The sequence below is a fragment of the Lepus europaeus genome, chromosome 7 (assembly GCF_033115175.1).
Source record: "Lepus europaeus isolate LE1 chromosome 7, mLepTim1.pri, whole genome shotgun sequence".
Classification (NCBI taxonomy): domain Eukaryota; kingdom Metazoa; phylum Chordata; class Mammalia; order Lagomorpha; family Leporidae; genus Lepus; species Lepus europaeus.
The window spans coordinates 3,719,149-3,746,808 of NC_084833.1; the positions used below are offsets into that span (position 1 = coordinate 3,719,149).

At 56.0% G+C, this 27,660-nt stretch overlaps 1 protein-coding gene across 3 annotated transcripts in view; it reads left to right on the plus strand.

Annotated features, from left to right (window-relative positions):
* The window catches only part of LOC133762779 (carnitine O-palmitoyltransferase 1, liver isoform-like), a 107,276-nt gene that overhangs the window by 77,304 nt on the left and 2,312 nt on the right, over positions 1-27,660 (plus strand). For all 3 annotated transcript variants that reach the window (XM_062195697.1, XM_062195696.1, XM_062195698.1), the window contains 9 exons: positions 4,028-4,223; positions 5,416-5,604; positions 5,948-6,053; positions 19,998-20,114; positions 21,939-22,103; positions 23,421-23,555; positions 25,965-26,117; positions 26,701-26,814; positions 27,044-27,136. In XM_062195697.1, coding sequence (XP_062051681.1) covers positions 4,028-4,223; positions 5,416-5,604; positions 5,948-6,053; positions 19,998-20,114; positions 21,939-22,103; positions 23,421-23,555; positions 25,965-26,117; positions 26,701-26,814; positions 27,044-27,136 — 1,268 coding nt within the window. The remainder of the gene's footprint in view (positions 1-4,027; positions 4,224-5,415; positions 5,605-5,947; positions 6,054-19,997; positions 20,115-21,938; positions 22,104-23,420; positions 23,556-25,964; positions 26,118-26,700; positions 26,815-27,043; positions 27,137-27,660) is intronic.

The following is a 27,660-nucleotide window of genomic DNA, read 5'->3' on the forward strand; positions in this document are numbered from 1 at the left end:
CTGTCCCAGCCCCAGGCAGAGTGACCAGCCACCCTCACCGGCTCTGTGCACTGGGCCACTGATTCGTGCTCTTTTCTAGTCTAAGACTTTTATTTTTTCCTGAGGCCATTTTGTCCCAAGTTGCCAAGAAATCTTGGTGTTTGCTAAAGCAAATCCTTGCTTCTTCGAGACTGTCGGCCTTTTTTCTCTTCCATGTGCAGTCTAAGGTTAACTTGTCAGTTCCATGAAACTAGTTTTTTGGAAATGCTTTGAAGTCAGAAATGGGAAAACTGTCACCACTGCAGCATGTTTGTTTAGAATGTACTTATTTATTTGAAAGGCAGAATTATGGCAGAGGCAGGAAGATCTTTTATCTACTGGTTCACTCCCCAGATGGCTGCAACAGCTGGGGCTGGGTCAGGCTGAAGCCAGGAGCCAGGAGCTTCTTCCAGATCTCCCACGTGGGTGCAGGGGCCCAAGCACTTGGGCCATCCTCCACTGCTTTCCCAGGCCACAGCAGAGAGCTGGATTGGAAGTGGAGCAGCCAGGACTCGAATCTGTGCCTATATGGGATATCAGTACTACAGGCAGCAGCTTTACCCACTGTGCCTTAGTGCTGGTCCTCATTTTGATTATTTCATATCGAATTATTTATATATTTGAAAGGCATAGTTACAGAGAGGCAGAGAATGGGGAGAAAGAGAGAGGGAGAGGGAGAGGGAGAGAGAGAGAGAGAGAGAGAGAGAGAGAGATCTTCCGTCTGCTGGTTCACGCCCAGATGGCCTCAACAGCTGGAGCTGGGCCAATTTGAAGCCAGGAGCCAGGAGCTTCTTCCAGGTTCCCACACAGGTGCAGGGGCCCAAGGACTTGGGCCGTATTCCACTGCTTTCCCAGGCCATTGCAGAGAGCTGGATCAGAAGTGGAGCAGCTGGGACTTGAACTGGTGCCCATATGACATGTTGGCACCGCAGGCGGCAGCTTTACCTGCTGCGCACAGCACCAGCCCCTTGGATTATTTTAATAAAATGTTATTGACAGATATTCTGCGGGCCAAGGTACATGGGGCAAGCAAGACTGGTTTAGCAATAATTTATTGGCCAAGTTTTACTTTACGGAGGAAGGGCCGTGCCTTAAGCAGCGGCAGCTCTGGAGGGGTTGGGGAGAAGACACACAGTTTTGCTTCACAGGAAGAGCTGTGAAGGGCTATGCCTCAGGAAGAAACAGCCCCCAGGGGGCCGGCATTGTGGTGTAGCAGGCTAAGCCACACCACCTGTGACTCTGGCATACCATTTGGATGCCAGTTCAAGTCCTGGCTGCTCCACTTCCAATCTGACTCCCTGCCAGTGCAGCAGGGAAAACACTGGAGGATAACCCAAGCACTTGGGCCTCTGCACCCACACTGGAGACCTGGATGAAGCTCCTGGCTCCTGCCTTTGGCCTGGCCTGGCCCTGGCCATTGTGGCCTTTTGGGGAGTGAACTGGCCCAGCCCTGGCCATTACAGACAGTTGATGGAAAGTATCTCTCTCTCTCTCTCTGTGACTCTGGCTTTCAAATGGATAAATAAATCTTTTTTAAAAAGAAAAGAAAAGATGAAACAGCCCCAAAGAGCTGTGTTTCAAGAAGTAGCAGCCACTGTATGAGGACACTTGAGATTTCTGGGCCTGGTGATGGCGTGCACTGGGGCTGGTGACCGCGGCCTGCCTCTGTGGTCCGGGAGCCAGCCAGGGGAGGCTGTGCGTCATCCCGGCGGGAAGCTGTCTGGTTGGAGGGAAGCGGGGTGCTCTGAGAAGAGGCTATGAAGGATTCCTGGAAAAGAGGCCTCGGTGGGGAAAACGGTTCCAGCCAGATGTATGCTTTCATTTGAGTTGGGGGCTGGGGCATCTTTTTTCCCTAACAGTCGCACTTTTCTCTGTAAAGATCTCGCTCACCGCCCGTTATGCCCAGCTGCCTTGTTGTTCTGTTGTTCTTGTCAAGCTGTTGGCTCCTGAGTGTGTTTGCTTTCTGTGGCCGCCGTAGCGAATGCCACAGACCGGGCGGCTTCCACAGCAGACGCCGACTCGCTGGAGCTTCTCAGCAAGGTCGCTTCCTTCTGGGGCTTCTCTCCTCGACTCGGCAGGTGGCCGTCCCTCCGTGTCGCACGAGGCCGACCGCTGCTACCTGAGTCCTCGTCCCTTTGTGTGAGGACACAGTTGGGCAACACTAGCCCGCCTTACTGGGCTAGTGCTAAAGGGCCGATCTCTACATAAGGTCACCTCTGAAATGCTGGAGGCTAGGCCCTCGCCTCTCAGTGTCAGAGCACGGGTCAGCCGTACTGGGCTGTGAGAGTGCAGCTGACCTTGACAGACGCCTCTGCCCAGCTGTGTTCTTGCTCATTTAAACACTTCAGCAGGTCCCTTCCAGATCCTCACCCTTGATCTTTTTTTTTTTTCTTGTTTTACTGCCCCACCCAGGATCTCAGGTAAAATGTTCCCTGTAAGTGGTCGTGGTGTGATGGTGTGAATTTCTTGTTCTGGTTCTGATTTAAATCAAAGGTTTCAAATGCATGTTTGCTCCAACTTTCTGGTAGAAACCCCTTAGCAGCATAAATGAGTTCTCTGTCTCTGCTGAGGTAGACATTGTGAAATGGATGCTGATGTGTTCTGGGCCTTCTGTAGCCGGGTCCTTCCTAAAGGCCACTTCCTGAGGGGTGGCAGCGGGGTCCTCTCTCGCCTCCAGGCGAGGCTGGTCCCATTGCCATGTGCTGTCCAGCTTCTCCCGTCTTCCCCGTGAGCCGCTGTCTTGTTAGGCTGTCACTGTGGGCCCCACACCGAATGGCACTTGAGAAGATGTTGGATACATATTTGTGAAATATATTTATTTCTTCATGCCGTGTTGAAGCTGCCTGAAGTTTCTCTCTGTTTTGGTAATTTTTACCCAACAACCTCTGTTCTTTTGAGCTGTTTTCCATTTCCCCTTCAGAGAACAGCTTCTAAGCTTTCCGACGGTAATGAATCAGTAAAAACTAACTGTCCTGTTTGAATGCTTACTATCTAAGAGATTTATGGATATTTTTGGTTTTTTTTTAAAGATTTATCTGCTTATTTGAAAATCAGAGTTACACAGAGAGAGAAGGAGAGGCAGAGAGAGAGAGAGAGAGGTCTTCTATGCACTGGTCCATTCTCCAGTTGGCCACAATGGCCAGAGCTGCGCTGATCCAAAGCCAGGAGCCAGGAGCCTCCTCCAGGTCTTCCCACGTGGGTGCAGGGACCCAAGGACTTAGGCCATCCTTACTGCTTTCCTAGGCCACAGCAGAGAGCTGGGTCAGAAGTAGAGCAGCCCAGACTCGAACCGGCGGCCGTAGGGGTTGCCAGCATTGCAGGCGGGGGCTTTACCCACTACACCAGGAAGCCTGCCCCTGGATATTGTTTTAATTCTAGTACAGCCACACCAGGGATGTGAATATTATCTCCATTTTATAGATGGGAAAATTGGGGCTAGCGCTGTGGCGCAGTGGGTTAAAGCCCTGGCATGAAGTGCCAGCATCCCATAGGGGGGCCAATTCTAGTCCCAGCTGCTCCACTTCCAATCCAGCTCTCTGCTATGGCCTGGGAAAGCAGTAGAAGATGGCCCAAGTGCTTGGGCCCCTGCACCCACGTGGGAGACCCAGAAGAAGCTCCTGGCTCCTGGCTTCGGATCCGTGCAACTCCAGCCTTTGCGGCCATCTGGGGAGTAAACCAGTGGATGGAAGACCTCTCTGTTTCTACCTCTCTCTGTAACTTTGTCTTTCAAATAAATAAAAAATAAAAAATAAATATATGGGAAAATTGAGGCTTAGTCAGGGTTGAGTGACTGCCCACGATCCTGCACCCAGGGAGCGGCCACGCTGAGGTGAGGAGCCAGACCTGTGAGATTGCAAAGTGCTCCACTGCTGTGTGCTTGGTGCTTGAAGGAGGCTCGGGAGTGGAGCGTTACCCGAGGGGGTGACGCGGAGTCAGGACTCGCGGCCGTTCACAAAACCGGGCTGCCGCCGTGGCCGTGACCCTGGCTGTGTCTCCCCCGTGCCCCCAGACACCCTGCAGCACATCCAGGACAGCAGGCACATCGTCGTGTACCACAAGGGGCGCTACTTCAAGGTCTGGCTGTACCACGACGGGAGGCTGCTGCGGCCCCGCGAGATGGAGCAGCAGATGCAGAGGATCCTGGACGACCCCTCGGAGCCCCAGGCCGGGGAGGAGAAGCTGGCGGCCCTCACCGCAGCCGACAGGTGCGGGGCCCGAGGGCGCCGGGTGCTCCACAGCCCTTCCTTCCCCAGGGTCCGGCCCCGTGGGCGACCTGCGGCAACACCCGAGCAGGACGGGTACCCGTGCGGTGCCCGGTTCTGTGGCAGCAGGTCCCGCCCCCGGCCTGGGGGGTCACAAGAACAGCGGGATGCAGGGGGTCCTTTGGCCGTCTCTGCGTGTGACCGGCCGATACGTGCAGGCAGTGACCTCACAGCGAAGAGCAGAGTCAGGCTTTGCGCAGGTCGTGGGTCAATTTGATTGGGAGCCAGAACCGCCAGCCGAGGCCCCTGTGTGAGGGTCAGTGTCCTTGCCTCTGAACGAGAGTCACAGAGGTTCTGATGACGCGAGGATGTGGCCCTGCGAGCCCCGCAGCCCGTCTTGCCCTGGGCGCTGTACACACATGGGGCCACATAATGGCTGGCTGGGTGGGGCAGGTGGTGAGCCGTGTGCCTAGCCTGTACCCAGATGCCAGTGGTGACCTGGCTGTGACCACTGGAAGAGTCTCTGGCCCTGCCCAGTGTCTGCAGGGTGGCGGCGTTCAGGGCCAAGCGCTCCTGGGCTCCCGCAGTGTGATCGCTGTTAGGTCCTAGAGGAGCCGGGCGGGGGGCACAGGGGCATCAGGAAAGGGGGCCTGGGGGGCCTGGCCTGGATGCCTCCTCGCCACAGAATAGCTGTGACTTCAGTTCCCTGATCGGAATGGTGGGCGTGGCAGCGTTGGGAAGACTGCGGAGTCACCGGCACCGGCGAAGCGCTCTCCCGTTTGCTGTGACTTCTGCCGGCGCCTACTCAGGACGCTTCCCGTGCAGCTGTGGGCTTGGCGGGGCTGGGGGTGAGGGGCGGGACGGGTGTGGAGGCGCCCACTCGGCCCTGGCTCTGCCGCTCCCCGGCAGGTGCACCCTCAGTGCAGTCTGCGTGCTGGCTGTCCCTTCATTCAGCACTGACTGAACAAGAAGCACGGCCACGCTCTGGGCTCTGCCGGAAGCAGCAGAACAGGAGCCTCTTGGAGCAGCAGTGAGACAACGTCAGATAAGAAAAGCTTGGATAAGACGTTCGCCTGCAGGGAATGTCTGGAAATGTGTAGCGGCTGCGCTGTGCCGTCCAGACGTCACCTGCAGGCAGCTGTCACCGCGTAGCCGCAGGGCTGGCCGGGTGACCTGCATTGAATCCTCTCTGCAGAGTGCCCTGGGCCAGGTGCCGCAAGGCCTATTTTGGACGTGGGAAGAACAAGCAGTCTCTGGATGCCATCGAGAGAGCGGCGTTCTTCGTGACGTTAGATGAAAGCGAACAAGGGTACAGAAAGGAAGACCCGGAGACCTCCATGGACAGCTACGCCAAGTCTCTCCTGCACGGCAGGTGTTTCGACAGGTGAGGCCCTAACCCTTGGGAGGACGGTGGCTCTCCTGGGGCCTCCTCTCCCTCATCTGCCAAGGGAAGGCTGCCCCCTGCAGGGTCCGGCGGGGTCTGCTGAGGACGGGTGTGCCCATGTTCTGGTCGGTCCTGCTCCCTCGCTCAGGACGTACCAGCCGTCGTTGTGTGTGAGACAGGGAAGGAGGGAGTACTTAGTGTGTCCTGCAGAGGTTCAGCAGCACTGCCAGCTTTACAGGGTGGCTGTGAGGCCGTCAGCTCATCCAGAATAGAGCTCCCATGGGGTTCTTGGTCATGTTGCCGTTTCAGACATTTAGGTTCCATTAACATGTCTGTTTCATAGGTGGTTTGACAAGTCATTCACATTTATTATCTTCAAAAATGGCAAGATAGGCATCAACGCGGAGCACTCCTGGGCAGATGGGCCTATCATCATCCACTTCTGGGAGGTGAGTGTGTGCAGTTTTAACCGGATGTGGAAACTGCTTTGCAAAATCCAAACCCCAAACAAGATGTTTTTAAAGGATTTTATTTTTATTTATTTATTTGAGAGGGTAGAGTTACAGACAGACTGTAACTCTCCATCTGCGAGTCCACTCCCCAAATGGCCACAACGGCCGGAGCTGCACAGATCGGAAGCCAGGAGCCAGGAGCTTTTTCTGGATCTCCCACATGGGTGCAGGGGCCCAAGAACTTGGGCCATCTTCTGGTGTTTTCCCAGGCCATGGCAGAGAGCTGGATTGGAAGAGGAGCAGCTGGGTCTTGAACCAGTGCCCATATGGGATGCTGGTTCCAAAGGCAGAGGCTTGGCCCACTACACCACAGTGCCAGCCCTGGCTCCCCCAAACTAAATTTAACTTTGTGATATTTGTCTAGTTGCATAATTCACATCTTTAACGTGTACTGGTACTACGTACAAAGCACTACATTTGAAGCATTCTCTGTTTCTTCTAACTTGGCTCCCTGAGTAACAGCACCTCTAGTGCCATCCTGTTATGGAACAGAATAATGAAATAGCAGTCAGTTGTCAGACTGTGACTCGAGGTGAAACTGCAGCTCAGTCGTTCAGCAGTGATCTATCCCTTCGAGTTTGTCCTGCTTACTAGGTTTTAGGTTAAACAGAAACAAGCGTATGAAAAGCTTGGTTTCTGAAGAGGCAGCATCCCTTGTACCTAAACATAATCTTAATTTTTAAAAATAGCAGCTATGTAAAACCCTCCAAGTTCCTGTCATCCTCTCTGTGGCGGGTGTTTAAGCCCTGAAGTCATTTAATGCCACTAAGAGGGTACAGAGTGAATCCACTCACGGTGCTAAGGAGGGGGCCCTGAGAAGATAATCCCGAGACTGCCTTGGCCCAGCCTTGCTGTCCGCTTCCCGGCTCCCGGTTCCTCTACGGTGCGTTCATCACCGCCTCTGCCACCCTCACTGGAACCCAGCCAGCGGGCGGCTCATCCGGACCTGGGCCTCCAGGAACGTGAGCTACGCAGATCTGTTCCATAGAGTAAGCCACCATCAGTGTTTTGTTCCAGTGATGAAAAGATGACTACCACAGCCCCCCCCTCCATTGTACAGAGTAGATTACCCTCCGCCTTTATTTCCTTCTGATTAATTATTTCCTAACCATTTGAGCAGTTTCACATTTAGCATGAAAAATTGAATGAAGGCTTTGTTTTCCTCACTCACCTATAAGGTGTTTGTTTCAAAAAATTGCCACGTGTTTGGATGATCCAGATTTGACACTGGGTCCACTCATTTCTGTTAGTCTTGAGCGGATTTTTTAAAGCAACAAGCCCTTTTGAAATTCACTCTGAATATGGAATCTCTTTTTGTAGTCTTTATTTTCCTAGTGCATGATGTGGAATAAAATGACCTTAAAGTCACAAGCCTGTGTGGGGATCAAAGCCCAGTCAGCCACGTCCAAAACGCACTCCCTCACACTTTTTTCTGTGTATTTATTCATTTTTATTCATCTGAAAGGCAGAGGCAGAAGGTTAAAGAGACACAGAGAGATCGTACATTAGTTGGTTCTCTCCCCAAATGGCCATACAGCCAGAGCTGGGCCAGGCCAAATCCAGGAGTCTGGAATTCCATCTGGGCCTCCCACATGGGAGGCAGGGAGCCAAGTCCTTGAGCTGCCGTCTGCTCCCTCCTAGGGTGTGCAGGGCAGGAAGCTGGATCGGCAGCAGAGGCAGGACCAGGCCAAGCACTCCAATGGGGGTTTCCGGTGCCCAAGTGGTGGCTTAACCCGCTGCACCAAACTCTCATCCCTACCTTATTCTTTCCCTCAGACTTCTGGGAAGGCCCGACTCTGGCATTTCTGTGCACACCTGTGTCACTGCACTGTTCTCTCCAAGCCAGGCAAGGCCCAGAGCAGCACTTTGTCGGGGCCCTGCCTGTGCTCGTCCTGCTGCCTGGCCCGCTGCTGCCCTGGCCCGCTGCTGCCCTGGCCCGCCCTGGCCCGCCCTGGCCTGCCCTGGTCCCATTCCGCCTGCCTTCAGGTCTTGACAGACCCCACCACCACCACCACAGGCACACTCTCCCCTCCACACAGCAGGCACACTCTCCTCCACACAGCAGACACACTCTCCCCTCCACACACAGGCACACTCTCCCCTCCACACACAGGCACACTCTCACCTCCACACACAGCAGGCACACTCTCCCCTCCACACACACAGGCACACTCTCCCCTCCACACACAGCAGGCACACTCTCCTCCACACAGCAGGCACACTCACCTCCACACAGCAGGCACACTCTCCCCTCCACACACAGGCACACTCTCACCTCCACACACAGGCACACTCTCACCTCCACACACAGGCACACTCTCACCTCCACACACACAGGCACACTCTCACCTCCATACAGCAGGCACACTCTCCCCTCCACACAGCAGGCACACTCTCCCCTCCACACACAGGCACACTCTCCCCTCCACACAGCAGGCACACTCTCCCCTCCACACACAGCAGACACACTCTCCCCTCCACACACAGCAGGCACACTCTCCCCTCCACACACAGGCACACTCTCCCCTCCACACACAGGCACACTCTCACCTCCACACACAGCAGGCACACTCTCCCCTCCACACACACAGGCACACTCTCCCCTCCACACACAGCAGGCACACTCTCCTCCACACAGCAGGCACACTCACCTCCACACAGCAGGCACACTCTCCCCTCCACACACAGGCACACTCTCACCTCCACACACAGGCACACTCTCACCTCCACACACAGGCACACTCTCACCTCCACACACACAGGCACACTCACCTCCACACACAGCACACTCTCCCCTCCACACACAGCAGACACACTCTCCCCTCCACACAGGCACACTCTCCCCTCCACACACAGCAGGCACACTCTCCCCTCCACACACACAGGCACACTCTCCCCTCCACACACAGCAGACACACTCTCCCCTCCACACACACAGGCACACTCACCTCCACACAGCAGGCACACTCTCCCCTCCACACACAGCAGACACACTCTCCCCCCCCCACAGGCACACTCTCCCCTCCACACACAGCAGGCACACTCTCCCCTCCACACACACAGGCACACTCTCCCCTCCACACACAGCAGGCACACTCTCCCCTCCACACACAGGCACACTCTCCCCTCCACACACACAGGCACACTCTCCCCTCCACACACAGCAGGCACACTCTCCCCTCCACACACAGGCACACTCACCTCCACACACAGGCACACTCTCCCCTCCACACACAGCAGGCACACTCACCTCCACACACACAGGCACACTCTCACCTCCACACACAGCAGGCACACTCTCCCCTCCACACACACAGGCACACTCACCTCCACACACAGCAGGCACACTCACCTCCACACACACAGGCACACTCACCTCCACACACAGGCACACTCACCTCCACACACAGGCACACTCTCCCCTCCACACACACAGGCACACTCTCCCCTCCACACACAGCAGACACACTCTCCCCTCCACACACACAGGCACACTCACCTCCACACAGCAGGCACACTCTCCCCTCCACACACAGGCACACTCTCCCCTCCACACACAGGCACACTCACCTCCACACACAGCAGACACACTCTCCCCTCCACACAGCAGGCACACTCTCCCCTCCACACACAGGCACACTCTCACCTCCACACACAGCAGGCACACTCACCTCCACACACAGCAGGCACACTCACCTCCACACACAGCAGGCACACTCTCCCCTCCACACACACAGGCACACTCACCTCCACACACAGCAGGCACACTCACCTCCACACACAGCACACTCTCCCCTCCACACACAGCAGACACACTCTCCCCTCCACACAGGCACACTCTCCCCTCCACACACAGCAGGCACACTCTCCCCTCCACACACACAGGCACACTCACCTCCACACACAGCAGGCACACTCACCTCCACACACACAGGCACACTCACCTCCACACACAGGCACACTCACCTCCACACACAGGCACACTCTCCCCTCCACACACACAGGCACACTCTCCCCTCCACACACAGCAGACACACTCTCCCCTCCACACACACAGGCACACTCACCTCCACACAGCAGGCACACTCTCCCCTCCACACACAGGCACACTCTCCCCTCCACACACAGGCACACTCTCCCCTCCACACAGCAGGCACACTCTCCCCTCCACACACAGGCACACTCTCCCCTCCACACACAGCAGACACACTCTCACCTCCACACACAGGCACACTCTCACCTCCACACAGCAGGCACACTCTCCCCTCCACACACAGCAGACACACTCTCCCCCCCCCCAGGCACACTCTCCCCTCCACACACAGGCACACTCTCCCCTCCACACACACAGGCACACTCTCCCCTCCACACACAGCAGGCACACTCTCCCCTCCACACACAGGCACACTCTCCCCTCCACACACACAGGCACACTCTCCCCTCCACACACAGCAGGCACACTCTCCCCTCCACACACAGGCACACTCTCACCTCCACACACACAGGCACACTCTCACCTCCATACAGCAGGCACACTCTCCCCTCCACACACAGGCACACTCTCCCCTCCACACACACAGGCACACTCTCCCCTCCACACACAGCAGGCACACTCTCCCCTCCACACACAGGCACACTCTCACCTCCACACACAGGCACACTCTCCCCTCCACACACAGGCACACTCTCACCTCCACACACAGGCACACTCTCACCTCCACACACACAGGCACACTCTCACCTCCACACACAGCAGGCACACTCTCCCCTCCACACACAGGCACACTCTCCCCTCCACACACACAGGCACACTCTCCCCTCCACACACAGCAGGCACACTCTCCCCTCCACACACAGGCACACTCTCACCTCCACACACAGGCACACTCTCACCTCCACACACACAGGCACACTCTCACCTCCATACAGCAGGCACACTCTCCCCTCCACACACAGGCACACTCTCCCCTCCACACACAGGCACACTCTCCCCTCCACACACAGCAGGCACACTCACCTCCACACACAGGCACACTCTCCCCTCCACACACAGGCACACTCTCCCCTCCACACACAGCAGGCACACTCTCCCCTCCACACACAGGCACACTCTCCCCTCCACACACAGGCACACTCTCCCCTCCACACACAGCAGGCACACTCACCTCCACACACACAGGCACACTCTCACCTCCACACACAGCAGGCACACTCTCACCTCCACACACACAGGCACACTCACCTCCACACACACAGGCACACTCTCACCTCCACACACAGCAGGCACACTCTCCCCTCCACACACACAGGCACACTCACCTCCACACACAGCAGGCACACTCACCTCCACACACACAGGCACACTCACCTCCACACACAGGCACACTCTCCCCTCCACACACACAGGCACACTCTCCCCTCCACACACACAGGCACAGTCTCCCCTCCACACACAGCAGACACACTCTCCCCTCCACACACAGGCACACTCTCCCCTCCACACAGCAGACACACTCTCCCCTCCACACACAGGCACACTCTCCCCTCCACACACAGGCACACTCTCACCTCCACACACAGACACACTCTCCCCTCCACACACACAGGCACACTCACCTCCACACACAGCAGGCACACTCACCTCCACACACACAGGCACACTCACCTCCACACACAGGCACACTCACCTCCACACACAGGCACACTCTCCCCTCCACACAGCAGGCACACTCACCTCCACACACAGGCACACTCTCCCCTCCACACACACAGGCACACTCTACCCTCCACACACACAGGCACACTCTCCCCTCCACACAGCAGGCACACTCACCTCCACACACAGGCACACTCTCCCCTCCACACACACAGGCACACTCTCCCCTCCACACACAGCAGGCACACTCTCCCCTCCACACACAGGCACACTCTCACCTCCACACACAGCAGGCACACTCTCCCCTCCACACACAGGCACACTCACCTCCACACACACAGGCATACTCTCCCCTCCACACACACAGGCACACTCTCCCCTCCACACAGCAGGCACACTCTCCCCTCCACACACAGGCACACTCTCCCCTCCACACACACAGGCACACTCTCCCCTCCACACACACAGGCACACTCTCCCCTCCACACACAGGCACACTCACCTCCACACACAGGCACACTCTCCCCTCCACACACAGCAGACACACTCTCCCCTCCACACACACAGGCACACTCTCCCCTCCACACACAGGCACACTCACCTCCACACACAGGCACACTCTCCCCTCCACACACAGCAGACACACTCTCCCCTCCACACACAGCAGACACACTCTCCCCTCCACACACAGCAGGCACACTCTCCCCTCCACACACAGGCACACTCACCTCCACACACACAGGCACACTCTCCCCTCCACACACAGGCACACTCTCCCCTCCACACACAGGCACACTCTCCCCTCCACACAGCAGACACACTCTCCCCTCCACACACACAGGCACACTCTCCCCTCCACACACAGGCACACTCTCCCCTCCACACACAGGCACACTCTCACCTCCACACACAGGCACACTCTCACCTCCACACACACAGGCACACTCTCACCTCCACACACAGCAGGCACACTCTCCCCTCCACACACAGGCACACTCTCCCCTCCACACACACAGGCACACTCTCCCCTCCACACACAGCAGGCACACTCTCCCCTCCACACACAGGCACACTCTCACCTCCACACACAGGCACACTCTCACCTCCACACACACAGGCACACTCTCACCTCCATACAGCAGGCACACTCTCCCCTCCACACACAGGCACACTCTCCCCTCCACACACAGGCACACTCTCCCCTCCACACACAGCAGGCACACTCACCTCCACACACAGGCACTCTCTCCCCTCCACACACAGGCACACTCTCCCCTCCACACACAGCAGGCACACTCTCCCCTCCACACACAGGCACACTCTCCCCTCCACACACAGGCACACTCTCCCCTCCACACACAGCAGGCACACTCACCTCCACACACACAGGCACACTCTCACCTCCACACACAGCAGGCACACTCTCACCTCCACACACACAGGCACACTCACCTCCACACACACAGGCACACTCTCACCTCCACACACAGCAGGCACACTCTCCCCTCCACACACACAGGCACACTCACCTCCACACACAGCAGGCACACTCACCTCCACACACACAGGCACACTCACCTCCACACACAGGCACACTCACCTCCACACACAGGCACACTCTCCCCTCCACACACACAGGCACAGTCTCCCCTCCACACACAGCAGACACACTCTCCCCTCCACACACAGGCACACTCTCCCCTCCACACAGCAGACACACTCTCCCCTCCACACACAGGCACACTCTCCCCTCCACACACAGGCACACTCTCACCTCCACACACAGACACACTCTCCCCTCCACACACACAGGCACACTCACCTCCACACACAGCAGGCACACTCACCTCCACACACACAGGCACACTCACCTCCACACACAGGCACACTCACCTCCACACACAGGCACACTCTCCCCTCCACACAGCAGGCACACTCACCTCCACACACAGGCACACTCTCCCCTCCACACACACAGGCACACTCTCCCCTCCACACACACAGGCACACTCTCCCCTCCACACAGCAGGCACACTCACCTCCACACACAGGCACACTCTCCCCTCCACACACACAGGCACACTCTCCCCTCCACACACAGCAGGCACACTCTCCCCTCCACACACAGGCACACTCTCACCTCCACACACAGCAGGCACACTCTCCCCTCCACACACAGGCACACTCACCTCCACACACACAGGCATACTCTCCCCTCCACACACACAGGCACACTCTCCCCTCCACACAGCAGGCACACTCTCCCCTCCACACACAGGCACACTCTCCCCTCCACACACACAGGCACACTCTCCCCTCCACACACACAGGCACACTCTCCCCTCCACACACAGGCACACTCACCTCCACACACAGGCACACTCTCCCCTCCACACACAGCAGACACACTCTCCCCTCCACACACACAGGCACACTCTCCCCTCCACACACAGGCACACTCACCTCCACACACAGGCACACTCTCCCCTCCACACACAGCAGACACACTCTCCCCTCCACACACAGCAGACACACTCTCCCCTCCACACACAGCAGGCACACTCTCCCCTCCACACACAGGCACACTCACCTCCACACACACAGGCACACTCTCCCCTCCACACACAGGCACACTCTCACCTCCACACACAGGCACACTCTCCCCTCCACACAGCAGACACACTCTCCCCTCCACACACACAGGCACACTCTCCCCTCCACACACAGGCACACTCTCCCCTCCACACACAGGCACACTCTCACCTCCACACACAGGCACACTCTCCCCTCCACACACAGGCACACTCTCCCCTCCACACACAGGCACACTCTCCCCTCCACACAGCAGGCACACTCTCCCCTCCACACACAGGCACACTCTCCCCTCCACACACAGGCACACTCTCACCTCCACACACACAGGCACACTCTCCCCTCCACACACACAGGCACACTCTCCCCTCCACACACAGGCACACTCTCCCCTCCACACACAGGCACACTCTCCCCTCCACACACAGGCACACTCTCCCCTCCACACACAGCCGCAGCATGCTACATCTCTGTGCGGCAGTGCTCATAGCCCTCTGCCACACCCAGAAGCTTCCCCAGTTCATGTACAAATGTTCTGATCCCATGATCAGAGCATGGATCACATGAGGCAAACTTTAAAAAAAATTATTTTATTTATTTGAAAGGTAGAGTTGCAGAGAGAGGTAGAGAGAGAGAGAGAGAGGTCTTCTATCCACTGGTTCACTCCCCAAATGGCTGCAACAACCCGGGCTGGCCTAGGCTGAAGCCAGGGGCCAGGAGCTTCTTCCCACATGGGTGTAGGGCCCAAGCTCTTGGGCCGTCTCCTACTGCTTTCTAGGCCACAGCAGAGAACTCACTTTTTCTCTCTCTCTTGCACGCTCTCTCTAACTGCCTTTCAAATAAAAATAAATGTTTAAAAAAGAAGTATCAATGAAAGGGAGAGATCAGTTGGGGAGATAGGAACCCCCAAAACATGAGGAGCTGGCCTTGTTCTTTTATACCAATCTCTCATAAGGGAAATAGCTGTGGTCCTACAACAGTGACATTAATCGCCCCGAGGGTGGAACACACCATGACCTGACAGCTTCCCACCAGGCCACACTTTTTTTTTTTTTTTGGACAGACAGAGTGGACAGTGAGAGAGAGAGAGACAGAGAGAAAGCTCTTCCTTTTCCGTTGGTTCACCCCCCAGTGGCCGCTGCAGCTGGCGTGCTGTGGCCAATGCATCTCGCTGATCTGAAGCCAGGAGCCAGGTGCTTCTCCTGGTCTCCCATGGGGTGCAGGGCCCAAGGACTTGGGCCATCCTCCACTGCACTCCTGGGCCACAGCAGAGAGCTGGACTGGAAGAGGGGCAACCGGAATAGAATCCGGTGCCCCGACCAGGACTAGAACCCGGTGTGCTGGCGCCACAGGCGGAGGATTAGCCTAGTGAGCCATGGCGCCGGCCTCCGGCCACACTTCTTACACGTCCCCCATCCCAACATCACCACACTGGAGACCAAGCTTCCAACACATGAGCCCTGGGAGACAAACCACATTGAAACCATAGGAAGAACTGACCTAGTCTCTCGTCCCAGAGCCACACGAAAACAGGGAGCGGCACAGGTGCAGTGTCCGCCTCCAGCAGACGTGGCCACGCTTCCTGTTTCTCTTGATGTAGTTCCGGTGTTTGGTGTTGGGTCCTCAGGAGCTCTAGTGCCGCGCAGCTCACACAGGAGCAAGTTGGTCCCTTGCCTCGCTCAGAGCTCCCGGATCTTTTTTTTTTTTTTTTGACAGGCAGAGTTAGTGAGAGAGAGAGAGAAAGGTCTTCCTTCCGTTGGTTCACCCCCCACATGGCCGCCATGGCCAGCGCTGTGCCGATCTGAAGCCGGAGCTCCTGGAACTTGGGCACGTGCGTCCGTGGCAGCCTCTGCTCCCCCACCTCGCTCATACCGACAGTGTCAGCACCTGACCTGGTGTTCCTCTGCCTCTCTGGTTGGAATGCCACGACCCTGAGCACAGGAGTTCCATTTTAAAAAAGCTTTTCATTCTTTTTCTGTTGAAATACAGTTCCTGCGCCATAAAACCCATCCCCAAACAGTATACGATTCTGTAGTGTTAGTGTGTTCACAGGTGTTTGTGCAACTCTTACCACTATCCAATTCTGGAAAATGTTTGTTACCGCAGAAAGAAGCCCCTCACAGCTTTCTTTTCCCCAGTGCTGTCACCTGCTTATCTGCTTTCTGTCCCTGTGAAGTTACCGGGAAATATTCTGAATATTCACATAAATGGGATTGTACAATTTGTGGTCTTTTGTGCTTGGCTCTTCCTTAGCAAACTGTTTCCAGGTGCGTGCTGTAAGACACACTAGTGCTTCATTCCTTTCTGTGGCTGAACAGTACTGCCGTGTGGACACACTGTGCTCACTGTGCCGTGTGGACACACTGTCGCTCACTGCGCCGTGTGGACACACCGTCGCTCACTGCGCCGTGTGGACACACTGTGCTCACTGCGCCGTGTGGACACACTGTGCTCACTGTGCCGTGTGGACACACTGTGCTCACTGCGCCGTGTGGACACACTGTCGCTCACTGCGCCGTGTGGACACACTGTCGCTCACTGCGCCGTGTGGACACACTGTGCTCACTGCGCCGTGTGGACACACTGTCGCTCACTGCGCCGTGTGGACACACTGTGCTCACTGCGCCGTGTGGACACACTGTGCTCACTGCGCCGTGTGGACACACTGTGCTCACTGCGCCGTGTGGACACACTGTCGCTCACTGCGCCGTGTGGACACACTGTCGCTCACTGCGCCGTGTGGACACACTGTGCTCACTGCGCCGTGTGGACACACTGTCGCTCACTGCGCCGTGTGGACACACTGTGCTCACTGCGCCGTGTGGACACACTGTGCTCACTGCGCCGTGTGGACACACTGTGCTCACTGCGCCGTGTGGACACACTGTTGCTCACTGCGCCGTGTGGACACACTGCGCTCACTGCGCCGTGTGGACACACTGCGCTCACTGCGCCGTGTGGACACACTGTGCTTACTGCGCCGTGTGGACACACTGTTGCTCACTGCGCCGTGTGGACACACTGTTGCTCACTGCGCCGTGTGGACACACTGTTGCTCACTGCGCCGTGTGGACACACTGTTGCTCACTGCGCCGTGTGGACACACTGTGCTCACTGCGCCGTGTGGACACACTGTGCTCACTGCGCCGTGTGGACACACTGTGCTCACTGCGCCGTGTGGACACACTGTGCTCACTGCGCCGTGTGGACACACTGTGCTCACTGCGCCATGTGGACACACTGTGCTCACTGCGCCGTGTGGACACACTGTTGCTCACTGCGCCGTGTGGACACACTGTTGCTCACTGCGCCGTGTGGACACACTGTGCTCACTGCACCGTGTGGACACACTGTTGCTCACTGTGCCGTGTGGACACACTGTGCTCACTGCGCCGTGTGGACACACTGTGCTCACTGCGCTGTGTGGACACACTGTTGCTCACTGCGCCGTGTGGACACACTGTGCTTACTGCGCCGTGTGGACACACTGTGCTCACTGCGCCGTGTGGACACACTGTTGCTGTTGCTCACTGCGCCATGTGGACACACTGTGCTCACTGCGCCGTGTGGACACACTGTTGCTCACTGCGCCGTGTGGACACACTGTGCTCACTGTGCCGTGTGGACACACTGTGCTTACTGTGCCGTGTGGACACACTGTTGCTCACTGCGCCGTGTGGACACACTGTGCTCACTGCGCCGTGTGGACACACTGTTGCTCACTGCGCCGTGTGGACACACTGTGCTCACTGCGCCATGTGGACACACTGTTGCTCACTGCGCCGTGTGGACACACTGTGCTTACTGCGCCGTGTGGACACACTGTTGCTCACTGCACCGTGTGGACACACTGTGCTCACTGCGCCGTGTGGACACACTGTGCTCACTGCGCCGTGTGGACACACTGTTGCTCACTGCGCCGTGTGGACACACTGTTGCTCACTGCGCCGTGTGGACACACTGTGCTTACTGCGCCGTGTGGACACACTGTTGCTGTTGCTCACTGCGCCGTGTGGACACACTGTTGCTGTTGCTCACTGCGCCGTGTGGACACACTGTTGCTCACTGTGCCGTGTGGACACACTGTGCTCACTGCACCATGTGGACACACTGTTGCTCACTGCGCCGTGTGGACACACTGTGCTCACTGTGCCGTGTGGACACACTGTGCTCACTGCGCCGTGTGGACACACTTGCTCACTACGCCGTGTGGACACTGTTGCTCACTGCACCGTGTGGACACACTGTTGCTGTTGCTCACTGCGCCGTGTGGACACACTGTTGCTCACTGCGCCGTGTGGACACACTGTGCTTACTGCACCATGTGGACACACTGTGCTCACTGCGCCGTGTGGACACACTGTGCTCACTGCGCCGTGTGGACACACTGTGCTCACTGCGCCGTGTGGACACACTGTGCTCACTGCGCCGTGTGGACACACTGTTGCTCACTGCGCCGTGTGGACACACTGTGCTTACTGCGCCGTGTGGACACACTGTTGCTGTTGCTCACTGCGCCGTGTGGACACACTGTGCTTACTGTACCGTGTGGACACACTGTTGCTCACTGCGCCGTGTGGACACACTGTTGCTCACTGCGCCGTGTGGACACACTGTTGCTCACTGCGCCGTGTGGACACACTGTTGCTCACTGCGCCGTGTGGACACACTGTGCTTACTGCGCCGTGTGGACACACTGTTGCTCACTGTGCCGTGTGGACACTGTTGCTCACTGCGCCGTGTGGACACACTGTTGCTCACTGCGCCGTGTGGACACACTGTTGCTCACTGTGCCATGTGGACACACTGTGCTTACTGCGCCGTGTGGACACACTGTGCTCACTGTGCCGTGTGGACACACTGTTGCTCACTGCGCCGTGTGGACACACTGTGCTCACTGCGCCGTGTGGACACACTGTTGCTCACTGCGCCGTGTGGACACACTGTTTGTTGCTTACTGCGTCGGCTGGGAGGCACTGAGGTTGTCTGAATGAGGCTGTGTGAACTTCTGTGATGGTCTCCGTGGGAACCTCTCTTCATTTCACGTCATTGAGGAAGGACAGACAGACATCCTTGTCTGTTCTGTCTCTCTTGCTTGGTTGTCACTGGCGCTGCTCAGGTGCCCCGGGAGCCCGGTCGTAGGAGTCGGTTTAGGTTCCCCATCAGTGGAGGAGAGCCCCCGCTCTGTCTGGGCCTGGATCCCCGTGGCCATTGTCTAATGTACCCACGTGGGCGTGGCAGTTAGCACCACACAGGTGACACAGGAAAGTTAAGGGCGTGGCAGCATCCAGGGAGGCCCTGGCCTGGAGCCGGGACCCGGGGCTTCCTGTTGTGAGTTTGCGGCTGACACTTTGAGCGTGCGTCCTGGCTGTGCGCCTCGAGAGTCGTGTGATCTTCAGCCAGGTGTTGACCTCTCCTGTGTCATCTCTCCCCTCCGGAGTGGCGCTGAGTCCCACCTCGCCAGGTGTCTGCACGTGACGGGAAGTGCTGTGTGTTCTATAAGCGCGCAGTAAGTGAGCCGTGATGGTGAAATCTTTACGGTGTCTCTCTCTGGAGATAGACATGGATTAACGCAGCGCTGTTCGCGGTAGTGATCACTGGGCCTAACCATGGCGACCTGTTACTTCTGACAGAAAATCGTGGCCACTGACTGCTTCCAGCTGGGCTACGCGGAGGACGGACACTGTAAAGGGGACACCAACCCTGGCATTGCGTACCCCACCAGGCTGCTGTGGGACATCCCAGAGGAGGTGAGTCCAGGGGGTCGAGCCGTGGTGATGACTAGGCCAGGGACTCTTAGAACCTGGTATTCCAAATGTATCCCTGAATATCACAGCTCAGCTGAAGCTCACAGGAACTGGAAATGTTTTCCCAGGGAATTTTACTAGGACGTGCAACTGCCATGGCTCATGTTGCCTTGGAAACTTTAGTAAATATTTTTTTACTTCCATTTACAACTTTTGGCCAAGGAGCCAGTGCTGTGACGTAGCAGGTAAAGCTGCCGCCTGCAGTGCCAGCATTCCAAATGGGTGCCATTTCAAGCCTCAGCTGTTCCACTTTCCAAGTAGCTCTCAGCTATGGCCTGGAAAAGCAGCAGAAAATGGCCCAATCCTTGAGCCCCTGCACCCACATGGGAAGACCTGGAGGAAGCTCCTGGCTCCTGGCTTCAAATCAACCCAGCTCCTGCTGTTGTGGCCATCTGGGGAGTGAACCAGTGGCTGGAAGACCTTTCTCTCCCTCTCTCCCTCTCTCTGTCTATAACTCTGCCTCTCAAATAAATAAATAATAAAATTTTTTAAAAAGTGGAGAAGCCAGGACTCCAGTCAGCACTCAGATATGGAATGCCTATGTCGCAAGCAGTGGTTTGCCAGCTAGACCGCAATGCCAGCCCTAATTTATAATTTTAAAAACTTAAAATAGTTTATTTTTGTTTTTCATAAGGATTCTCAAACATAACTTGCTCATTAGGATTCCTTCTGGGAAGGATTTTTGGGTTGGAACAACCCAACTACCCAATTCTATCTCATGCAAGGAGGAATTCCTGGGGTCCAAGAATAATCTTTGGTTCAGGAAGTCCTGTTTCGGTGCTGCGGCCTTACCCGATTGAGTCTGCTTCTCTTGCAGTCCTGACCCGCTGGGAGGTCCATCTGCCAGACCCCGCTGGCTTTGGGCCCTTGTCACTGACCACGTCATTTACCGTTTATTTAAAAAACTGTTAGTAGACTTTGTGTTTTACAGCAATTTTAGATTCACAGTAAACTTGAACACAAGGGACAGAGACTTCCCATATGCCTCGTTCTCCCACCCCTCCCTGCCCCTCCTCCACCAGAGCCTCTCCAGGGAGGCACATTCGTTGTAACAGTGAACCTGTGTGACATGGCACTATCACCAAGTCCATGGTCCACATTACAGTTTCTCCTGGAATTATGCATTCTCTGGGTTTGGAGATAAATTGAAAAATGTACAGTGACATTTGCTCACTGTTATGACCGCATGTAGGATGGTTTCCCTGTACTGGAAATCCTCTGTGCTCTACCTGCTCATCCCTCCTCCCTCGCTGGCCCCCAGAACCCATTTCTCATCTTTGCATTGTCTCCATAGCTCTTCCCTTTGTGAGAGTTGGAATCGCACCATATGTAGCCTTTCCAGATTGGCTTCGTTCACTTACTAATCGGCCTTTAAATTTCCTCTGTGTCTTTTCATGGCTTCATAGTTCATTTCTTTCTTAGCACTAGATGACACTTCATGATGTGGTGGTTCTTTATTTAAAAATGCATCCCTCGATTACGCTGTATACAACAGAAGCTTCATAAAACAGAATGTATGGTTTTTGCAACAGCTATTAGTTCCCACTTCTTGAGTCACCTCACAGCTCCTAGGCTGGGGGACAGCACTATCTTGCTAACTTACTGGGCTTTTAGGTAACCTTTCCAGAGAAAAAAAAAAAAAAAGACACGCTCTACAATTTCTAAGTAATTCCTTGATAGTCACATTGAAACCAGCTGCCATTGTCTGCTGAGTGTGCACCAGTGAATTTTCCTCCCCCTGAATGACACCTGTCTCTCCTCTCCCAGTGTCAAGAGGTGATAGAGACGTCCTTGAGCAGTGCGGAGCTGCTGGCAAACGACGTGGATTTTCATTCTTTCCCATTCGACACCTTCGGCAAAGGGTTGATCAAGAAGTGCCAGACAAGCCCGGACGCCTTCGTGCAGCTTGCTCTCCAGCTCGCTCACTACAGGGTGAGGCCACGAGCCCGGGTCTGGGGAGCGAGCACCTTGGCGGCCCCCACACACACGCCCAAGGCTGGTTGTCCAGTGGGTGTGGGAGGCCTGAAGCATGGCCTGGAAGAGGACAGCTCCAGTACTATTTGGTCTACCAGGGCAGCAGCAAAGCATTGTGGGCACAGCCACGCTCCTGTGTCCACTTACTGTCTGTGGCTGTTTCCAGCTGCAGTGGCAGAGTTGAGAAGTCGGCACAGAGGCTGTGTGGCCCTCTCAAGCCTGTCATATTTACTACCTGCTTTCAACAGAAAAGGCTCTGCCTCTTGTTTTATTCTGTGCAATGTCTACAAAGGATGGATATGATATTAACTGGTGGCACCATGGTGATCGATCTTTACTTCTTACAGTTTTCTATGATTTTGCAAAGGCGTGCATTTAAGTTACCCTCAATGAGACCAAGCTACTTCTTAAAGTTAAGGATCACTTGTTTTAATATACTGAGTGCTTGTGCCTATTCTTTGGCCTCTGGCTAGAAACAATGGGGCCCCATCCCCAAGGTCCGTTATTTATGCCACACTGCACTTGTTAAAAATGATTGATCCATTTATATGATCTGATAAAATGTAAATCAGATTCACTCATTCCAACATCCTAATTTGCAAGTTTGGCCAAGTGCCAGCTGTATTCGCACAAAGCTTTGCAGGTGGCACCATGCAGACCCAGCTCCACCAGTCTGCTGGGCCTCCCGTGGTTCCGCCTCAGCCCGCACCCCTGCTGTGGCTGGGCCTTCCTGCTCCGAGCTCCTGACCTTTCCTGTGCTCAGGAACCAGAGCTTTCTGAGGACCCCTGTCTGCTGTGCCAGCCCCTCCGTGGCTGTCCCTCCTGCCCACACAATCCCACCCCCGGCTGAAGGAGTGGCCTCCACTGGATTGGCGCCCCACCATCCAAACACGATGGAGGAGCTCGGCAGTGCTTTGTGTCTTCAGCTCCCTTCCCACTGTTGCATGCAGATCTGCATGTGGACTGTGTTCCTTCCGTGAGGAGATTTGCCCAGGGATAGCTTAGCGTGCAGGGAATGCACGAGGGGCGAGAGATCATGGTATCGTTGCATCCCAAAGGGGAAACCTGGGTCACCCAGAGACTGACTCTCTGCCTACTCAGCCTGGCCAAAAGCCAATGCTGTGCCTGTCTGCTGCCATGTAAGCAGGTGTGTGTCCAAACAGACAAAACTAAAACAAAGATACAATGAAGTCCTCGCCAGCTCAGCCAGTCATCCTTCTGCCTCAGCTCGTGTCCGCCTGCCTGGCCCTGTACTGAAATCCTCTTCTTCCCCAGGACATGGGCAGATTCTGCCTCACCTACGAGGCCTCCATGACCCGGCTCTTCCGGGAGGGGAGGACGGAGACCGTGCGCTCCTGCACCACCGAGTCGTGCAACTTCGTGCTGGCCATGGCGGACCCCACCCAGACGGTAACACAGCCCCTGGCTGCCTGTCCTGAGGACTGTGGGGGCTGCGGTGTGGTCTCTATGCCTTCATCATGGCCTCTCCTCCCCCCGCATCAACTTCCCTCCAACCTTTACAGTGAACAACATGGACAGGGCAGAGATCAGTGTAACACAGGGGGACAGGACAGACATCAGTGTAACACAGGGGGACAGGACAGACATCAGTGTAACACAGGACAGGGCAGAGATCAGTGTAACACAGGGGGGACAGGACAGACATCAGTGTAAAAACGGGGACAGGACAGACATCAGTGTAACACACGGGGACAGGACAGACATCAGTGTAACACAGGACAGGACAGACATCAGTGTAACACAGGGGGGACAGGACAGACATCAGTGTAACACAGGGGGACAGGACAGACATCAGTGTAACACAGGACAGGACAGACATCAGTGTAACACAGGGGGGACTGGACAGACATCAGTGTAACACAGGACAGGACAGAGATCAGTGTAACACAGGGGGACAGGACAGACATCAGTGTAACACAGGGGGACAGGACAGACATCAGTGTAACACAGGGGGACAGGGCAGAGATCAGTGTAACACAGGGGGACAGGACAGACATCAGTGTAACACAGGGGGACAGGACAGACATCAGTGTAACACACGGGGACAGGACAGAGATCAGTGTAACACAGGGGGACAGGACAGACATCAGTGTAACACAGGCAGGCATTCTTGCACAGCAGGGTCAGCTGTTAACTGGGACACACATATCAGTGCACCAGTACGGTTCGAGGCTCAGCTGCTCCGCTTTCAATCTAGCTTCCTGCAGATACGCCTGGGGTGCAGTGGGTGATGGCCCGAGTACTTGGGTGCCTTATCCCTAAGTAAGGGACATGTGTGGAGTTCCAGGCTCCTGGCTTCAGCCTGACCAAACTCCAGTGTTTGCAGGCATTTGGGGAGTAAAGCAGCAAATGGAAGATTTCTGTCACTGTCCTTCTCACTCCCTCTGTCCCTCAGTCTTTAAATAAATAAACAAACAAACAAACAAACAAGTAAATAAGTTTTTTAGGAAAAGAGAGATCAGTGTTGTATACTATGCTTCTGGAAATCAGATTGTGTTTCCTGAAAGTCTTTAAAATAGAATCAGACACAACATGTGGGTGGAGGGACAGCAGGTAGATGCTATAGCGGAGTCAAGCTGGGGGCCAGCATTGTGGCATGGCAGGTAAACACTGGCATCCCATAGGAGCCCTGGTTCAAATCCCAGCTGCTCCACTCCAAATCGGCTCCCTGCTAATGCACCTGGGAAAGCAGTGGAGGACAGCCCAGGTGCTTGGGCCCCTGCACCCACGTGGGAGACCTGGATAGAGTTCCTGGCTCCTACCCCAGGGCCTGCTGTTGTGGCCATTCGGGAAGTGAATAAGCAGATGGTAGATCTGCTATCTCTCTGTCTCTGTCTCTGTCTCTCCCCCCCTTCCTCTTTCCCTCTCTCTCTCCATTATACTACCTTTCAAACAAATAAATATTAAAAAAAAAAAAAGAAGAAGAAGAAGAAGAAGAGTGGAACAGTTGGCGTGAGGGTGAGGAAGAGTCACTCACACAGCAGCCTTCCTCCTGGCCTCGGCAGGCTGTTGCCACCGCGGGGCCGTGGGCGCCAGGCTCGGGCGAGGGGTTTCTGTACGCTGCCTGCTGAAATCCCAGCGCTAGCCTGTGACGTGCTGTCACCTCCCGTCCATGGAGGCAGAAACAGACTCAGATTAAGGTCGGCGATCTGCGGGCCATGCACCTCGTACGTGGCAGAGGTCAGCTCGTGCCTGGCCCCTGACCCCACCCAGGGCAGGTTCTCTTCTGTGGAGCGCTCTGCTCAGGAGAGGAAGAAGTCAGCCAGCGTCGTGGCCGGTGGCTCTGATGTGGCTTTGAGGAGCTGGGGCTCAGGGGCCAGGCGGCCACAGACCGCCCCGGGCACTGCGTCCCCTGACGCGATTTCAGCTCCGAGCCCGGAGAACCTGAAGCAGCCACTCAGGGCGGATTTCAAAGGCCTGGAAGTCCTGCTTTAGGAGAGCCCTGCCTCTCTGCAGGGGCGGGCACAGCCAGGGTGACGCGATAGTGAGCGAGAGGACAGAACTCCGCGTGCAGACCGGGAGCCGGGGCAGCGTGCGCTCTGCCACCCGCTGCGTGACCGCGTGTGTGTCGGGTGAACCGTCACGGGGCAGGCAGGCACACAGCGACCCTGGCGTGCTTCCCCAGAGACCTGTCCTCTGTGTGGAGACCCCTCCCCCGTTGCAGGCGCCAATCGGGAAGGGGCAGCCACCCCCTGTGTGTCTTCAGGAGACCCCAGCAAGTGCCTGCCTCCTTCCCCTGGGAACGTAGGCCCACGTGGCCTGGCTGACGCGTGCCGGGCCCACCCCTTTGCCATGCAGGTGGAACAGAGGCTCCGCCTGTTCAGGCTGGCGTCTGAGAAGCACCAGCACCTGTACCGCCTCGCCATGACCGGCGCCGGGATCGACCGGCACCTCTTCTGCCTCTACGTGGTGTCCAAGTACCTCGCGGTCGAGTCCCCGTTCCTGAAGGAGGTGAGGCCCGCTTCCCGGGGCGGCTCCCTCGGTCTACTGATGGGCTTAGCCCGAGTGCAGGCCTGCCGCCGGAGGGCGTCTGAAAACGGGTGTGTGGGCTCCGTGGCAGGAAGTGCGACTGCAGCGTGAGCGCCGCTTGTCGGCAGTCCCTCAAAACATGTTGCTGTCAAATTTACCCCCTGATTTGATACCTCTAAACTCGAGCTCTTTGTACAGAAGTGAAAGTGTGAAAATAAGAAGTGGTGTGCTCTGGGTGTTTATCATTGCTATTTTTAGTATAATTTACTTAATTTTATGTTTACAACATTTAATTTTCATAATGACCTGGACGATCCCTGAGCAGCCACCTCCCTGCCCTGCTGAACGGCTTATCAGCCTGCTTCCCTGTCTCAGCTGGTGTTTGTTGGTGTTGAGCCCACCCAAGGCCAATGCCCTCCCCCACCTCACACCCTCTCTGCAGGGCTCTGCCCTCAGCCAGTGAGGCCCGCGAGGCTCCTGGTCTCACGCAGTCACAGGACCAGCTGGGCCTTTTCTCGCCCTTCCTAGTGTAAGTGTCCTTCAGCGTTGTTTCCCACTTGACCAGGTGTTGGCTGAGCCGTGGAGGCTGTCAACAAGCCAGACGCCTCTGCAACACGTGGGGCTGTTTGACTTCAACAAGAACCCGGAGTACGTGTCCAGCGGAGGGGGCTTCGGACCGGTAAGTGCCCTGGGTCTCAGTGTCTCACAAACAGACGAGCCACACTCGTCGTCCCACTGCAGGCCGGCCTTGGCTCCAAGGGCCCCCCGTACCTGTTGGTGCACCGTGACGAAGCAGTCCATACGGACTGTACAGACGTCAATGGTAGTCTTGTGTGTAGAGTATTAGGAAGTCCCTTTTTCGCATCGTGTTGTTTACCAACAATAACTTAACCTTGATGGTTCTGTAGGTTGCCGATGATGGCTATGGTGTGTCGTACATTATCGTGGGAGAGAACCTCATCAGTTTCCATATTTCCTCCAAGTTCTCCAGCCCTGAGACAGTAAGTAGGCGAAGAAGTTCCTTTTTCTAAAGAAGGGTTAGTTTTTCTTTTCCTCTCTCTTTATAAGGGAGCACATCTTTAATTTGACAGAAAATTTCAATTCAGTTGTCTGTTCCCTTACCAATACATGAGTTTAAAATTCTCTTCATCTCTTTTAATGAAACAGACCTTATTTGGTTTAACATATTGACGTTTGCTGGAGGCAGTGGTTCTAAATCTTCATGGTGGGCTGCATTGGAACTTTCAAAATCTGCAACACTTGGGATGTGGACCAGGAATAGTGTGCACACACCAGGAGATTGACATGCGCCATGGACCGGGATCCTGGGGCCTGGGTGGGTGCAACTGTGGGCTCCTCTTAGCACATTCAGTCCTGGTTCATATTCTCCTTCCCACACTGTGCTCCGCCTGCCAGGCAATGCTAAGGTCAGGGTTTGACTTCATTTGCTCAGGGTTCACATAATGCATTTACCTTGGGAGAAGCCTCAGATCCCAACACCCCACTCGACAGACACTGTGGTCTT